Source organism: Brachionichthys hirsutus, chromosome 13 (assembly GCF_040956055.1).
Source record: "Brachionichthys hirsutus isolate HB-005 chromosome 13, CSIRO-AGI_Bhir_v1, whole genome shotgun sequence".
Taxonomy (NCBI): Eukaryota; Metazoa; Chordata; class Actinopteri; order Lophiiformes; family Brachionichthyidae; genus Brachionichthys; species Brachionichthys hirsutus.
The window spans coordinates 11,015,013-11,033,727 of record NC_090909.1 but is presented as its reverse complement, the minus strand read 5'-3'; the positions used below and the strand labels follow the sequence as shown (position 1 = coordinate 11,033,727).

At 43.9% G+C, this 18,715-nt stretch overlaps 1 protein-coding gene across 1 annotated transcript in view; it reads left to right on the top strand.

Moving 5' to 3' along the window:
• Positions 1-9,067: 9,067 nt before the first annotated feature.
• The window catches only part of lipea (lipase, hormone-sensitive a), a 14,191-nt gene continuing 4,543 nt past the window's right edge, over positions 9,068-18,715 (top strand). Inside the window, exons 1-7 of the mRNA XM_068746894.1 lie at positions 9,068-9,307; positions 10,816-11,100; positions 11,257-11,347; positions 11,440-11,585; positions 11,684-11,869; positions 12,957-13,109; positions 13,256-13,400. Coding sequence (XP_068602995.1) covers positions 9,068-9,307; positions 10,816-11,100; positions 11,257-11,347; positions 11,440-11,585; positions 11,684-11,869; positions 12,957-13,109; positions 13,256-13,400 — 1,246 coding nt within the window. The remainder of the gene's footprint in view (positions 9,308-10,815; positions 11,101-11,256; positions 11,348-11,439; positions 11,586-11,683; positions 11,870-12,956; positions 13,110-13,255; positions 13,401-18,715) is intronic.

Genomic DNA, 18,715 nt, shown 5'->3' with positions numbered 1-18,715 from the left:
GTTTGGAAGACAGTTATTTAGGGCGCTCGGGTCAACTTCAGATGGTGTGAGTCTCTCATTCCTGTCCTGTGCTTCCTCCCTCCCTCCTCAGGTGTCTCTCACGTTGCTCCTGCTCTCTGTCCACATCTTTATCTGACCTGACAGTGTCCCTGACTCGGCTCGCCCCTCTGCTAAGGAGATTGCCTTTCATTGCAGGTGAGGCTCAGCCCATGCTGGTGCGAGTCCGTCCCCTCCCACTCTCCAACCAAACCAGCTCGTTTGTCCACTTTACTCAATGGAAGATTTGATGTTCTCGTACCAATCATGTGCTTCATTGGTGGCGACCTCTTTATGAGCGAGTTTTGACTGAGGCTGAACTGGCACCGAACAACACAGCCTACATCATTGTGTGTGTTTTTATGTGGAAGGGGCAATAATCTGTTTAATTATAACGTTCAGTTTGCTGATTATTATAGGAATACAAAATTAAACAGAAAGAAACCACTCAGAGAGCGCAGACCTCCGCCAAGCAGCTCGTTCCCCTCCTAATTGGATTTACACCGTCCACATGGTGATCCGGATCATCAGCAAAGGGTTCTAAATTGTTTTTAGTGTCTTTATACGCCAATCCGGATGAAAGCAACTGTTCCTGGTAAGATTCTCAACCTTTCCTAAAACATGTCATCAAGATCCGTCCAGAAACTTTTGTGTTGTCTTGCTAACAGACAGACAAACAAACCGACGCATGCAAAAACACAACTTCCTTGGTGGAGGTAACGATTCTCTGGCAACGCTGAATCTCAGGAATTTTTTTAAACAAGATGTGGACGATTTGTTTTGACAGCGTTTGTATTTCCCGATGTTTATTTACTTGGGTGCGTTTTGGCGTCATCCCCGTACATTTCTTGCCAGATGCGACGCCTCTCAATTTAATCGGCTGTCGGAACTTTTTTTTTTACTAATTCATAATATCAAAGGTTTAGCAAAAAAACAGAAATGACTGCCGTTTATGTCTCCTCTGATCATCTGCAGCCTTGCTACACATCTTACCCGCGCTGTGAGAGAGAAAAGAAAACGCAGTATCACGGATACTGTGTACAATATGTGAAAGGAATTTGAGAGCATCACACAAGGGGCAGCAAAAGCCTTCACACGTCACCTGAGTGAACGATGGCGGTGGAGCATGAGCGGAGATGCTCAGTTTAGGGGCTAACTTTGAAAGTGCTACATTTGTGTAACCAATGGCCATCAATAAATCCAGTTTCTCGAAGATGACCTAGCCGTCTTACCCACCTTGTGGATCAAGGTGGAGCCTATCCCAGATGACCACGGGGGGGGGGTACACCCTGGACGTGTCGCCAGTTCATCCAGGGTGCAACCATGCCGGGGCATTAGCATTACAAAACAATAAAAAAAAGAACGCAGTGCTCTGAACTGAAATTGCTGGAATATACGAATACAGTATAAAATGGCAGTGCACAAACAGTTGTTGTAAATAAGGTAAATCTTAGTAAAAACAACTACTAGTACCGGTACTGTGTATTTACGATGGTAAATACACAGGCTGAAAGAGGCAGAATTATATTAACTGGTGCTGAATCATTGTTATCTTATAACAGATACATGGTCTTCTAAATATGATCTAAATTGCACGTTTGTGGCTAAATGGAGATAAAATGAAATAGTAACAGCTTCTTTTGCTTAAATAGAGTAGACTGGCTGCCCCTGTGTTTCCCTGAGTTATAGTAATTGTATTATCCTATGATGACAGCGAGGCAGCTCGACCCCTTTGACGTCTCATCCTCTTTCCATACTGCACATCGGTGGCTGTGTTGAGCCTTCATTGCCGCTATGCGTGAGTGTTTAGGTGACAGAGACTCGGTTGGATGCTCTATTTCTTTTCCATTAGTCACTGTGACTTTGTCTTCCGTCTGAGCATAATGCCTCTAGTTACAAATTAAACCTATTCCCGCTGACGGAACCCACGTTGGAGTTCCATTCACTCGATACAAGGCAGAGCATACAGTTGGAATATTGGGGGAAATAAGGGCCTTCCCAGAAATACGGTATTTAAAACACTCCCTCAGAACAAAGTGTTTCTTCATAGCTTGCTTCCTGATAGTCGTCTCAATGCACGAGAAAGTTCAAGATGTTTCATGAGGAAATTCTACCTGTCGTGCTTTTTCAGTGACATTTTCTCTGGTTATGAAATTTAAACTCTTTCTTGTAATTATTAACTCGCAAACCGGCTACATTAGTAACTCACAGTTTCCATGCAGTTTCAATAACAATATAGGTGTTGCCACGGCTACCACATATTGTATATTTTGGACATGTCTCGGCGAGGGGTACGCATGGCGTCGGTTGAATGGCGGGGGCTGGTTTATAGTTAGGGTGCAGCGCGGGTGGGTGGGTGTCCCTCGTCAGCCGCTGCGTTGCAAAAACAATCGGACCTTACGCCAGTTGGGCGCTCGGGCCCAATGAAAGGCAGTCTGGTGCACGCAGGTGTTCTCTTCCGAGATGCCAGCATGTACCGTAGGAGAGCTGTTTGCACAACACTTCTGTTGAGAGTTTATAAGGAAACTGGCTACAGTGATCGCTACCCTGATTTAAGATACCAGATCTGACAGCACAAGTTAGCTGTAATCTGACGCCAACAGTCAACAGAGATGTTCCTGAGGTTCTGGATTGACCTTTCCGGGGTGTTTGAGAGGAACTGGATCAGACGTCCTCCGATCCGCCATAGGGGTTTTGGTATAAATAAAAGAATGGCATGCTTATGTTCCTGCCAGAATCACACACCTGAATCACAAAATAAAAAGTTTAAGTAAGGTACAGTTAATTCATCATTTCATTACAAAATATCTACATTATCCGGCCCAGCCTATAAGCAACCTAAGCAGCTGCTTAGGGGCCCCTGGCCACTAGGGGGCCCCCCCGACCTGGCAACCTTATTTTTCATTACGCAGGGAGCGATGTGCACAGCGTGCATAAAAACTGCAGCGCCTACCTGTAATCTTGGCAGCTATCCTGTTTGGGTGATTTTTTTATTTTTTTATATAAAGTTTTATATGAAAAAATAAATTAAGATACCAGATCTGACACCTCCAGCACAAGTTAGGTGTAATCTGATGCCAGGAGTCAACAAAGATGTTCCTGAGGTTCAGACTTGACCTTTCAGGGATGGATCAGACGTCCTCCAATCCGCCATAGGGGTTTTGGTATAAATAAAAGAATGATTATGTCATTGGAAGTTTTATCTTAAAACAATTTTTTTAAATGAATAAGTATATAAACAGTGTATAAAGATCATATAACCATTGCCAGGGGAAATCCTGTTTGGGTGATTGAAACCTGGCAACCTACAGAGTGACCTTGGACCTGACCTTGCTCTGATTGGTCAGCCTTATTGTAAACAAACTAGTGTGGAAGCAAGCGATGTGTGATACAAACAGCGGTCTGCGGTCGTCACTCGGCATCATGTCTGAGAGAATTGATCTGTCAGGGACCCAAAAACCGAAGAAGAAGAGAAACAACAGTCGCAAGGTGAATATTTAGTGTTGTTTTGTGGGACTCAGTTGTGAGTTTTACAATCTAGACCGGGTTAGTTGTTCTGTTAACCGGACAGCTATAGTGTAAATCCTTATTGAAGAATAGCTTATCTTAAAGCAAAACAAATCGGGAGTTATATTTGATTGCAATCTGGACTTCACCTCACGCGTCAATTCTACTGTTCGATCGTGCTTCTTTCATCTCCGATTAATTACAAAAGTAAATCACATGCTCCAACAGTCAGACCTGGAGAAAGTAATCCACACACTCATCTTCTCAAGACTCGATTACTGCAATTCTCTCCTGTCTGGCACAAACAACAAACCACTGTCCCGCCTCCAACTAGTGCAGAACGCAGCGGCGAGGCTTCTTACTGGTTTTAACAGACGCCATCACGTCACCCCAGTCCTTGCTTCGCTGCACTGGCTGCGAGTCCAATTTAGAATTGATTTTAAGATTTTACCGATCACTTTTAAAGCTCTTATGGGTCTGGGCCCAAATATATTTATGATTTATCGTTGTTATATGAGCCCCCCCCGCAGCCTGAGATCCTCGGGTCGAGGTTAAAATCTAAAGGTGACCGAGCATTCGCCATCAGGGCCCCTCGGCTTTGGAACGACCTGCCTGAGAATATACGGCTTGCAGATTCAGTAACTTCTTTTAAAACACTTCTGAAAACTTATTTATATAGACTGGCTTTTAATTGATGGAGTCATCTGTTTTAATTACTTTTCATTTATTTTAATTTATTTAATTTAAATAAAAAATTTCTTTTTTTTTTTTTTAACATTTAGGATTATTGCTGGGTACCTTGTCTCATCGATTGTGCCTTGACGCCACTGTTGCTTTTACACATTTGTTTTGCATTGATGAATGTTTGTTTACTATGTATTTTTTGTTTGCATGGTTCATATTTATTTTTTTATTGTCTGTAAAAGCACTTTGTGAATTTTATTTCCAAAAAAGTGCTATATAAATTAAGCCTATTATTATTATTATTATTATTAAAGAAAGAAAGCTACATCACCAATCCAATGCAAATATATATTGCCATTTTTTTCTTTCCTCTCTTCACTTTTTGTCTCTTTATTTTTTAGTAAACAGAAAATCCTTGTTGGACTGTTGAACATAGAAAACAAACATGAAGATGTTAGCAGCTCAGTGAACACCTGAATGCAACAGCACACACAGCTTGGCCACCAGATTATATACAGCATCCCACAGATTTAAAGGCAGACCAGGAAAGTGTACAAATATCTTTGTGAGTACTTGTACTGTGATCGGGAGATTTATAGTAGAGAATGTTGCGCCACGGAAGGGAGAGACAGAACAGCAAAGCCGGACCAACAAAAAAAATAAAATATGACTGGAATTTTTCACATTCTTGTGGTGGTGATCATTTACAAGTTTTCAGCACTTATTTGGATCAATTCTCATCCCAGACAATGCCATATTGATCGATTTGACACATACCTATGAATAAATGTCACAAAATGTCCAGTGACTTTGCTTTTCTTCCTTTAATCCTGCAAAGTCATGCTCACGAACAGTCAAGGGAAACTAATGTTCCTTTAATCCTCTGCCACAATGCTGAGACAGCAAAACCTTTTCTTCAGACATGAAAATATTTAGTATAAAAATGGCAACATCAGGGATCATCCTTTGATCTTGCTTATGGTCTCAGATTGCAGAGGAGAGGATCTTCAATTCAATTCAATTCAATTCAATTCAATTGTATTTCTATAGCGCCAGATCACTACAGAAAGTCATCCCAAGGCACTTTACAGGAGTAGCAGGGAAAGACAGAACCCAACTTGACCCACAAGAGAAAGCACTTTGGCAACGGAGGCAAGGAAAAACATCCCTTTAACAGGCAGAAACCTCGGACAGAACCTAAGACTCATAGTGGACGTCCATCTGTCTGGCTGGGTTGAGAGAGACAGGCAGTTCTGTTCAATTGAAACAGCAAACCCTGTGTGATGACCGGTGAATGAAGGACTTGTTTAGGCCTACAGTTCAAGGAAGCGCCACACATTTGTTGAGCAAACATCGGTTCACTGAGGTGACCTTTCCTGCCTGGACTAGTTGGATATTATTGAGTTTACATAACAAGAAAAGGGGATTTTGTTTTTGATAGAAAAACGCAAATAGTGTGGTGTGAGAAGTTTAGTGGCACAAAGAAACTGGCAATGCTACCAATGGTATTACCAATGACCTTCATTTAGCACCTGATTAGTTTCAAAAGAAACATAATTCGAATCAAATGTTCTCATGGCCGTGCTTTTGCACACTCGCCTCATAAATTCCGACTGCGTATTCAGTCTCAGTTAATTCCTCTTTTTCTCCTTCCTGGTTGCTGAGAGAGAGAGAGAAAGAAAAAAACATTTCCAAGCTGCTAATCAAAGATATTCACCATTTATTCAAATATCTATAAGAAACTAACCAACCAACAAATGGACAGAGGTAATCAATTCATACGAGAGAGGGCCGGCATATGATTGAGAGGTCGGCGGTTTGATTCCCGGCTCCGTGTGAATGTAGCGAGCGAGTGAATGTCAGTGGTGGTCAGTATGGGTATGGAGTGAATGCACAGTGTCTAGAAAAGCACTGTAACATATTAATAATAATAATATAGCACTATAAAACCAATGCATTATCGTTATTATCTAAGATAAATGCTATTTCTAGACTAGTAATTCATAATAATTTTAATGAGTAATTAGTACTCTGCCATCTTTAAGACTGCCATTAAATATATGTGTCCCTCAAATGAATTCAAAAAGACTCTTTGGTATGTATTACAGTACAAGTACAGTCAAACAGTAGCATGTATTACAGTAAAAGTACAGTCAAACAGTAGCATGTATTACAGTAAAAGTACAGTCAAACAGTAGCATGTATTACAGTAAAAGTACAGTCAAACAGTAGCATGTATTACAGTACAAGTACAGTCAAACAGTAGCATGTATTACAGTACAAGTACAGTCAAACATCCTGTCTAAGAGGAGCATCTCAAAAATGCCCTTGCGGTCTTGTTTCCATTGAAAGTCCTTAATCATCGACATTTAACAATACCAATAAAACTAATATTAAATTACTCCACAGATGCAAAATAACAATAAATTAAAAAGACACATAATATGTACAATGTAGGTGGACAAAAAAAGGGGGGGGGGGGGGATTGATCCAGAGAGAGTCGTGATAACTATCTCCGTTTCTTCCCCCTGAAAGGTGTATTTTTAGGGCCGTTTTGAATGAATGAGGTCGAGCTGTTGTGTTGCGTTGCGTTTTAAATAAAAATCAATGAATAGAAAAGAAAAAAGAGAGTCTTAGTTATGTTTAATTGAAAATGCTGTGGTTATAAATGTTATCTTTAGGCTGCTGGGAGTGAAAAACAACAACTTAAGTCGTGCAAGTGACCTGATGGCCACTAGGGTGTCCCATGCCCTCATCACTCACATGTAGAAATACCGTACACGCATCCAATCAAACACAGATCTAAGGGTATTGATCTATATTTCCCGACCCATGCATGTAGCAGTGCCAGAAAAAGAAGTGTGGGAGCTGTAACAGAACAACAAACAACAATTTAAGATTTAAAGCACAGGAGATCTCAGCCTCAATGACTTCAGAGAGTTTCGGTTCAGCCTGTACAGCACGCAGCCTCGAGGGGGCAGCAGAGGTGAAAGCTTTTACGGAATTCACTCCTTACCCGAGGAACAGATCAAACAAACGCGCTGCGAGATGAAACGGAACCCGCAACTGCTTGTTTTCTGCAATCAGCTGTACAGATGAGAGGGAATCCTGCCTAAAGCGAGCTTCAGAGAACGCAACCTGTGATCTACCTGTTGCGTGTTTTTGTTTTTAGGCACGCGCGTCTGGCCTCGTGACGTAACGCAGCTTTCTGCGTGACAGAAACCGGCAGAACAGCCAGGAAGAGGATGCGGGTCGGTAAGCGAAGCCCGTAAAACAGACACTTTCCGGGGCAGATTCACGCACACTCGTGTCGCGGTCGGGGCATTTATTGTGCGCACGGTTTTAATGGCGGATGTGAAACGGTGTCAGAGTTTTTTGAGGCTGTGAAAGAGAAAGCAGCATCGAGGTCGAACGGGAAGTGGCCGTCGTTAGCTGCGGGCGGAACCGACTAATGGCGACGTTTGTCCGGAGGAATGTCACGCTCGTGTCCGTCCGCGTCCACGAGCGGGGAGCTAATAGATGAGCTAATAGATGAGCTAATAGATGAGCAGTGAGCTAATAGCTAATACGACATCAGTGTTCGACACTCGCGCGTTGACAGCGTGACGTCATTTATTAGCCGCGCCCCCTCCTTCGGTACGGTGACAGCTACCGTGTTAGCTTAAAACGAATTTAAAAAAAGTTAATTGTACACAAAATAAATGAATAAAAATCTGTAATTTAGATGTTGCACTAGTATGTTTGATATGGTGACAGTCCTATCTTAAAATTGTACGGAATTTAAGACTGCTAATAACGGTATCAAAATAAGGGTAAGGGTACTGTTAATGTTATTGTCAACAAATTTGTACCCTAATATGAAAAAATAATAATCAGAGCACAAATATATTGGCGCAGTATTGTGAATTTTTGCGATATATATATATTGTGATATGTGAAAATACAGGAAACGTTTACTTCCTGTGGAATGATTCTCTCGCTTTCACACACTGCAGAGCTCAAGCAAAATGTTCACGATGGGTGCTGTAACTGCTCGATGCAAACATATTCACACCTAAAGATGGAGGCTGATTGACAGCTACATGAATAGTTGCTTTCAGGCTGCTGCTGGTCGGCGTAAACCAGGTAAACCGGGTTAGATGTGTCCATGTAAACGCACCTACTGACCCCTGAGCCGAGGGAGAAACGCCCTCCAGCGTGTGTTCAAAACGAAGCCCTTAGTGTCTCTGAGCATCTCCAAAATCATTTAGTTTCCTGCTCCACGCTATCATCAATTCCCCACATTTAATCATGTTTCAAGCAGAGAGCATGAGTTTCCTGTTTGCTTCTGATACGCTATTATTAGCCTGTATGCTTCCCCGTGAAACATTAATCAAATACACATCATCGTGCTAACGCGTTTGCTGGTAACGCCTGTGACCGGTCTCTTATCAGTTGAGGAGAGTTGATCCTTGTTTTCAGTTTTTGCTGTAATCAATCACATCGTGTCTGTGCGTGTCTGTGCGTGTCCGTGCGTGTCGGGAATCGTTATTCTCCGTCTGGGCAGCCATTGTAATGCAAGTCCTCTCTGGCGTGTGGCGCTGTACGGTCGGCCCGTCTTGTGACGTCATCAGGCTGGACTGTAATGTCGACCTTTGACCGAGCTGATTGGCGTTATCGCCACAGCGTTGTTGTTTTGATCGAGGCGGGGTCGAGCGGATCTTTGTCTCCTCTTTGGGTGCTTGTCTGTTTTTTTCTGAAGGTGCTCATCACATGCCTGCTGTGCAGATAAGCAGCAGACATATAAAGGAGGTGCAGCAAACGCCTAACGCTTATCTGTCTTCCTTCCCCAGTGTCAGATATGGATTACAAGGTCCTGTTTGCAGCTTTAGAGACGGTGTGTGAAGACGGCATTTCCATTGTATGCGGGCCTTCTGATTGGCCGTCCGGTGCTGTGGCCCAGCGCCTGCTCACATGTATACGCGAGATCCAGCAGCACGGCAGGGCCCTGGAGCCTGTCGTTGGCGGCTTCGTCGCCGTCTTCCACCATTATGATTTTGACGCCCAAACGCCTGGCAACGGCTACCGTTCACTGGTCAAGGTACGACTCGTCCCGCTGACGGGAACAATTGCTCTAGAGACTTTTCGTAAGAAAGCGTAAAACAGAAACAGGAAGTTAAACTTGTGTCTGTGAATGATGAACATTTTACATTGTAATTTTCCCAAACTCCAGTCAACACGCCAAACTGCTTGTTATAAACAGTTCCTTGTAATATGAATGAGAAAACACACGTTACACAATAATACTGCTCACTCGCAAGAATATACAACGGACTAAACAAACAAACAACTTATCCATGTATAAATTGTTTTGAGTCTTGTGACTTTGAACATGAAACAAACATCAGCTTCCTACTGGCTATCCTCGATACGTGTCAGAACAAATATCAATTTACCCATATCTTAAAACAAGGATATGATCAATGATTTTAGGAGATAACAATATGGAAAGTAATGTCCATCAAGGGTCAAACAGAAATCTGAGACTTGCTGGCTCTAACTCTCTTGCACACTGTAAAGGTGTCTCCTACACTGGGTGCTGCGGGGGTCACAGTCATTTAAACTTACTGCATTTCAAAATTGCATCCTGTTGGTCAGATTTACTGTTTGTAATTTTTATCGATACCTTTTTTTTTTTCCATCTAAATGAAGAATTCAACCTAATTTTTAGCTCCACTGAGCTCAATGTAACTTGAATGTGATGCAGAAAACGCTGTTTGTTTTTCCTTCTGAACGCTTTTCATGTGAAAACAAGCGTTTACAATCCACTGTTTTCATTTTCTCATTATTTACAGCTATTACTAGTAATGCGTGCTCTTAGATGCAGTGTCCAAAGAAATTTCTGGTTTTTTTACAGTGATGCCTGAAAATATTTATGGGCCAATGTTGACCGTTTTAAATCATTAAAAGGATTGCTGTACTGATATTTCACGTTTTTACCCTCGCCGAAGAGGAGGCGAGGGTATTGCAATTGGGTCCGTTTGTCTGTCTGTTTGTCTGTTTGTCTGTCTGTTTGTTTGTTTGTCTGTCCGAGCGCATAACTCAAAAACTAGTAACCCGATCGACTTGAAATTTTTACACAAGCAAGGTTCTGTCCGTGGCTCGGTCCTCCCCGAGAATGGCGTTGATCCAGATCTGGATCCAGATTCTAGAATTATTTTTACATCTGGAATTGTGCCTGTGCTGTAAACTGCCACTTTAAGAGGGAGGGACACGAATGGCATGATGGGAAAAAGAGTCCAGAAGGAGTCTTGTAGTACGTTCCGGAGCAGCAAGCTAGAGCAGGTTTGGCCCCTCTGATCCGGAAGCCCTGTTTACTGTCTCACAAGATCCAATAGTCTTTTGGAGGCGGGGTCTGCAATCTCTGATTGTCTCTCTAGTTGTTATTGAAAAAGGTCTTGCTAACAGACAGAAACACGTGTTTTTGTCTGTCTGTCGCTCTTTGATGTGTTGGACACTCCATGGGATTTCATGGGCGTGGCCTTTAACCATTTATCTGCACCTTCTCGGCATGAACTGTGTTCTTCTTCTCTTCCTTTTCGCCGGCAGGTCTTGCAGGCTTGTCTTTTGCACATCATTCACAAGGGCCGCTACGTAGCCTCCAGTTACCACAGTGCCTTCTTCAGGGCGGACCACAATGCCTCTGAGATGGAGGCTTACTGCAGCGCTCTGCGTCAGCTGCGTGCCCTGCTGCACCTCGCCCAGCGGCTGATCGGCGACAACGACCACGGCCAGCTGTACTCCCTGCACGACCAGGCGCTAAGCCGCCAGTTCGTGCAGGAGTACAGCTCCATGCACAAAGCCTGCTTCTACGGCCGCTGCCTGGGCTTTCAGGTCAGCAGCCGTCTCGCTTAACTTACTAACGCCGTGTGTGTTTGCACACCTGTCGTAACCACTTCGGCCTCACGAGAAAACGATTCTCCGTTCCTGATTTCAGCGCCGTGACCGCTCACCAAGCGTCACCAATCGTCCGGCGTTTCCTTTTCACAGTTTTCGCCGGCGCTGCGTCCCTTCCTGCAGACCATCGTTATAAGCATGGTCTCTTATGGCGAGACGTACAGCAAGCAGCAGTCTGGCTTGGGTCAGTCCTCCTTCGGTGCGGTTTAAGTCGACACGTTAATGACGGATATCCTGTCGTCACGTTTTCCGATGCGCTCGTCCGTCCTCATCCAGGAATGGTGGCCCTCTCCCTCCTCACATCGGGGAAGTACGTCATCGATCCGGAGCTGCGCGGTTCGGAGTTTGAGCGCATTACGCAAAATCTGGACATGCAGTTCTGGAAGTCCTTCTGGAACATCACGGAATCCGGTCTTATAACAGTAGGCGGGGCCAAGTGTTCGCCCACAGACCCCACGGTGAGCTGGAGGCTTTTATAACGGTCAAATGGTGCTCTCCCGCTTTGTCTTTGTCTGTGAAGGGCCTCAACAGGATAGCCTCTGGCCCGGTGCAGGTGAACCTCACCCTGACCTTGCCTCCTGTCCCTCTACGGCTCCCCCTGGCATCTGATCCAAGTCTAACAGCCACCGTGTCGCCGCCAATAGCTCACTGGGGGCCCGGGCCAGTTCACATCCGCCTGATATCCTATGAGCTGCGAGAGGGACAGGTGAGGCGCCGCAGGTGGAGGAGGTGGATGTGGTGTGCAACATATAGGGAGACAGTTTGGGGGCGGGGGGGGGGGGGGTAAATTGGTATATATATATATAAAATATACGTTGATGCATGTCAGAAGATTGTACATTACCATGTGAGGAAATCTGCTTATCTGAAATGTGAAGGTGATCAATAAGATAATCTTACCTGTAGTTCATTAAAGTAGACAATTTAAAGGAGACACATTATGAAAAACTCACTTTTCCCATGTTTCTACACTCTTATGGTGGTTTTGGGTCATTAAGAGGGACGCTGTCCTGCAGCATCTGTTTGAGACAGAAAAGAGGGACGCTGTCCTGCAGCATCTGTTTGAGACAGAAATGAGGGACGCTGTCCTGCAGCATCTGTTTGAGACAGAAATGAGGGACGCTGTCCTGCAGCATCTGTTTAAGACAGAAATGAGGGACGCTGTCCTGCAGCATCTGTGTGAGACAGAAATGAGGGACGCTGTCCTGCAGCATCTGTTTGAGACAGGAAAGAGGGACGCTGTCCTGCAGCATCTGTTTGAGACAGGAAAGAGGGACGCTGTCCTGCAGCATCTGTTTGAGACAGAAATGAGGGACGCTGTCCTGCAGCATCTGTTTGAGACAGAAATGAGGGACGCTGTCCTGCAGCATCTGTTTGATGTTTTGACAAAAACCTTTACAGATATTTCATACAAGTGTCTGGGAACAGCGCTACCTTGTGGAAAAAGAGTATAACATGTGACCTTTAATGCATAAGCGGTGTGTGTGTGTAACTAAAATAATTGGTCCTGATGTCCTCAGTCAATGACTTTCCTCTTTCCTCTTGAAACGTCATTTTGAGGTTGGATCCTGTATAATCACCGAAGGAATGTTTCAAAACCGTAAACCAAGAGGAGTTAGCTTCATCTTTCAGAAGAGAAACACGAGCGGAGAAAAGTGAAAATAAATGAAATAGTTTACTACGATGTGGCCGCTCTGCTTTCCAGTGACTGTTCGTTGTCATTTATTTAGGTAATGTAATTGTGGGAAGAGGACTGCGTGTGTGCTTGAATTGTTTTACGGGCTACTTTCTAGGACAGCGAGGAGCTGCTGGCGTTCTCACAAACCGACCCTCCCCCCGTCTCCATGTCCCAGCCCCCCTGGGTTCAAAGGCAGCCGCGCTCCCCTTGGCTGCTGATCCACTTCCACGGAGGGGGCTTCGTGGCCCAGACTTCCAAATCCCATGAGGTACGGCACAGAAACGCTGCTGCTCGCTGCTGCTCTAATGTGGCCTGTGGCGGGTGCAGTACGTCACACGGCGTGGTCCCCAGTCTGCAGGAATACGTGTTGCTCATATATTTATTCTGTCTTCTGTCCACCTCCTCCTGAACCAGAATTATCTTCGCGTTTGGTCCAAAGAGCTTCACGCTCCTGTGTTCTCTGTGGACTATTCGCTGTCCCCGGATGGACCCTTCCCCCGAGCCCTGGAGGAATGTTTCTACGCCTACTGCTGGGCTCTGAACAACTGCCACCTCCTGGGTATGTCTCGCATGTCTCTGACGTCCCGGTTGGACAACACATGACGACAGTAAACCAGCCGAGACGATTCTGAAGATGTGGATTATTGATTGATACCCAGCCGTTATCAGCGCGGGCGTTTTCTTTCATTTTTATTTAACCAGATTTACGTTTTTGTTTTCTAAACAAAATTAGCATATCACTGTGGAACGCGAACTTCTCATAAGCCAGCCCGGAGACACGGAGGGGGTTTCCACAGGAGTTCTGGAGGGACTTGGATGAAGTCAGCGTCTGTCTCAGGGTGTTGAGAGGACAGACGCTGGTCCGCCCGAAAGACAAAACACCCTGAGACAGACGCTGGTCGACCCAGACACAAACACCATGAGACAGATGCTGGTCCACCCGAAAGACAAAACACCCAGAGACAGACGCTGGTCCACCCGAAAGGCGAAACACCCTGAGACAGATGCTGGTCCACCCGAAAGACAAAACACCCAGAGACAGACGCTGGTCCACCCGAAAGACAAAACACCCTGAGACAGACGCTGGTCCACCCGAAAGACAAAACACCCTGAGACAGACGCTGGTCCACCCGAAAGACAAAACACCCTGAGACAGACGCTGGTCCACCCGAAAGACAAAACACCCGGAGACAGACGCTGGTCCACCCGAAAGACAAAACACCCTGAGACAGATGCTGGTCCACCCGAAAGACAAAACACCCTGAGACAGACGCTGGTCCACCCGAAAGAGAAAACACCCGGGGACAGACGCTGGTCCACCCGAAAGACAAAACACCCTGAGACAGATGCCGGTCCACCCGAAAGACAAAACACCCAGAGACAGATGCCGGTCCACCCGAAAGACAAAACACCCTGAGACAGACGCCGGTCCACCCGAAAGACAAAACACCCAGAGACAGACGCCGGTCCACCCGAAAGACAAAACACCCAGAGACAGACGCTGGTCCACCCGAAAGACAAAACACCCTGAGACAGACGCTGGTCCACCCGAAAGACAAAACACCCAGAGACAGACGCTGGTCCACCCTGACACAAACAGAGCAACGTGCTGTCTGCTGTCCAGTGCAGTGACTTGGACATTGGGGAGACCAAACAACCGCTCCACAAGCGTCTGGTTCAACACAGGAGAGACATCTCCTCAGGACAAGACTCAGCAGTCCACCTGCACCTGAAAGACACAGGACACTCCTTTGAGGACAGTAATGTCCAGGTGTTAGCCAGGAAAGAGAGGAGTTAAAGAAGCCATTTATGCCAAACTGGAGAAACCGTCCCTGAACAGAGGACGAGGATTAAGACACCGTCTATCAGCTACATACGATGCAGTACTGACCTCTGACCTCTGACCCCAGAAACTACAAACAGCCATACCTGGGTGCAGCAGCTCCCCCGAGGGTGGGGGGACCTTGTGGTGTCGGCCCTTTCTTTGTTTTCTGCTCCAGCAGGAGCGTCTGTGTCTATTCTAAACTCTCTACCGGTCTCTATTATAAACTCTCTACCGGTCTCTATTCTAAACTCTCTACCGGTCTCTATTCTAAACTCTCTACTGGTCTCTATTATAAACTCTCTACCGGTCTCTATTCTCAACTCTCTACCGGTCTCTATTCTCAACTCTCTACCGGTCTCTATTATAAACTCTCTACCGGTCTCTATTCTAAACTCTCTACCGGTCTCTATTATAAACTCTCTACCGGTCTCTATTCTCAACTCTCTACCGGTCTCTATTCTCAACTCTCTACCGGTCTCTATTCTCAACTCTCTACCGGTCTCTATTCTAAACTCTCTACCGGTCTCTATTCTAAACTCTCTACCGGTCTCTATTCTAAACTCTCTACCGGTCTCTATTCTAAACTCTCTACCGGTCTCTATTATAAACTCTCTACCGGTATCTATTATAAACTCTCTACCGGTCTCTATTCTAAACTCTCTACCGGTCTCTATTATAAACTCTCTACCGGTCTCTATTATAGACTCTCTACCGGTCTCTATTATAAACTCTCTACCGGTCTCTATTCTAAACTCTCTACCGGTCTCTATTATAAAAACTCTACCGGTATCTATTATAAACTCTCTACCGGTATCTATTATAAACTCTCTACCGGTATCTATTATAAACTCTCTACCGGTCTCTATTCTCAACTCTCTACCGGTCTCTATTCTCAACTCTCTACCGGTCTCTATTCTCAACTCTCTACCGGTTTCTATTATAAACTCTCTACCGGTATCTATTCTAAACTCTCTACCGGTCTCTATTATAAACTCTCTACCGGTATCTATTATAAACTCTCTACCGGTATCTATTATAAACTCTCTACCGGTCTCTATTCTAAACTCTCTACCGGTATCTATTATAAACTCTCTACCGGTCTCTATTCTAAACTCTCTACCGGTCTCTATTATAAACTCTCTACCGGTCTCTATTCTAAACTCTCTACCGGTCTCTATTATAAACTCTCTACCGGTCTCTATTATAAACTCTCTACCGGTATCTATTATAAACTCTCTACCGGTCTCTATTCTAAGCTCTCTACCGGTCTCTATTATAAACTCTCTACCGGTATCTATTCTAAACTCTCTACCGGTCTCTATTCTAAACTCTCTACCGGTCTCTATTATAAACTCTCTACCGGTATCTATTATAAACTCTCTACCGGTATCTATTATAAACTCTCTACCGGTATCTATTCTAAACTCTCTACCGGTCTCTATTCTAAACTCTACCGGTATCTATTCTAAACTCTCTGCCGGTCTCTATTATAAACTCTCTGCCGGTCTCTATTATAAACTCTCTACCGGTCTCTATTCTAAACTCTCTACCGGTATCTATTATAAACTCTCTACCGGTCTCTATTCTAAACTCTCTACCGGTATCTATTATAAACTCTCTACCGGTCTCTATTATAAACTCTCTACCGGTCTCTATTCTAAACTCTCTACCGGTCTCTATTCTAAACTGTCTACCGGTCTCTATTCTAAACTCTCTACCGGTATCTATTATAAACTCTCTACCGGTCTCTATTCTAAACTCTCTACCGGTCTCTATTATAAACTCTCTACCGGTCTCTATTATAGACTCTCTACCGGTCTCTATTATAAACTCTCTACCGGTCTCTATTCTCAACTCTCTACCGGTCTCTATTCTCAACTCTCTACCGGTCTCTATTCTAAACTCTCTACCGGTCTCTATTATAAAAACTCTACCGGTATCTATTATAAACTCTCTACCGGTATCTATTATAAACTCTCTACCGGTATCTATTATAAACTCTCTACCGGTCTCTATTCTCAACTCTCTACCGGTCTCTATTCTCAACTCTCTACCGGTTTCTATTATAAACTCTCTACCGGTATCTATTCTAAACTCTCTACCGGTCTCTATTATAAACTCTCTACCGGTCTCTATTATAAACTCTCTACCGGTATCTATTATAAACTCTCTACCGGTCTCTATTCTAAACTCTCTACCGGTATCTATTATAAACTCTCTACCGGTCTCTATTCTAAACTCTCTACCGGTCTCTATTATAAACTCTCTACCGGTCTCTATTCTAAACTCTCTACCGGTCTCTATTATAAACTCTCTACCGGTCTCTATTATAAACTCTCTACCGGTATCTATTATAAACTCTCTACCGGTCTCTATTCTAAGTTCTCTACCGGTCTCTATTATAAACTCTCTACCGGTATCTATTCTAAACTCTCTACCGGTCTCTATTCTAAACTCTCTACCGGTCTCTATTATAAACTCTCTACCGGTATCTATTATAAACTCTCTACCGGTATCTATTATAAACTCTCTACCGGTATCTATTCTAAACTCTCTACCGGTCTCTATTCTAAACTCTACCGGTATCTATTCTAAACTCTCTGCCGGTCTCTATTATAAACTCTCTGCCGGTATCTATTCTAAACTCTCTGCCGGTATCTATTCTAAACTCTCTACCGGTCTCTATTCTAAACTCTCTACCGGTATCTATTATAAACTCTCTACCGGTCTCTATTCTAAACTCTCTACCGGTATCTATTATAAACTCTCTACCGGTCTCTATTATAAACTCTCTACCGGTCTCTATTCTAAACTCTCTACCGGTCTCTATTCTAAACTGTCTACCGGTCTCTATTCTAAACTCTCTACCGGTCTCTATTCTAAACTCTCTACCGGTATCTATTATAAACTCTCTACCGGTCTCTATTATAAACTCTCTACCGGTCTCTATTCTAAACTCTCTACCGGTCTCTATTCTAAACTCTCTACCGGTCTCTATTCTAAACTCTCTACCGGTCTCTATTCTAAACTCTCTACCGGTCTCTATTCTAAACTCTCTACCGGTCTCTATTATAAACTCTCTACCGGTATCTATTATAAACTCTCTACCGGTCTCTATTATAAACTCTCTACCGGTCTCTATTATAAACTCTCTACCGGTATCTATTATAAACTCTCTACCGGTATCTATTATAAACTCTCTACCGGTCTCTATTCTAAACTCTCTACCGGTATCTATTATAAACTCTCTACCGGTCTCTATTCTAAACTCTCTACCGGTCTCTATTATAAACTCTCTACCGGTCTCTATTCTAAACTCTCTACCGGTCTCTATTATAAACTCTCTACCGGTCTCTATTATAAACTCTCTACCGGTATCTATTATAAACTCTCTACCGGTCTCTATTCTAAGCTCTCTACCGGTCTCTATTATAAACTCTCTACCGGTATCTATTCTAAACTCTCTACCGGTCTCTATTATAAACTCTCTACCGGTCTCTATTATAAACTCTCTACCGGTATCTATTATAAACTCTCTACCGGTATCTATTATAAACTCTCTACCGGTATCTATTCTAAACTCTCTACCGGTCTCTATTCTAAACTCTACCGGTATCTATTCTAAACTCTCTGCCGGTCTCTATTATAAACTCTCTGCCGGTCTCTATTATAAACTCTCTGCCGGTCTCTATTATAAACTCTCTACCGGTCTCTATTCTAAACTCTCTACCGGTATCTATTATAAACTCTCTACCGGTCTCTATTCTAAACTCTCTACCGGTATCTATTATAAACTCTCTACCGGTCTCTATTATAAACTCTCTACCGGTCTCTATTCTAAACTCTCTACCGGTCTCTATTCTAAACTGTCTACCGGTCTCTATTCTAAACTCTCTACCGGTATCTATTATAAACTCTCTACCGGTCTCTATTCTAAACTCTCTACCGGTCTCTATTATAAACTCTCTACCGGTCTCTATTATAGACACTCTACCGGTCTCTATTATAAACTCTCTACCGGTCTCTATTCTCAACTCTCTACCGGTCTC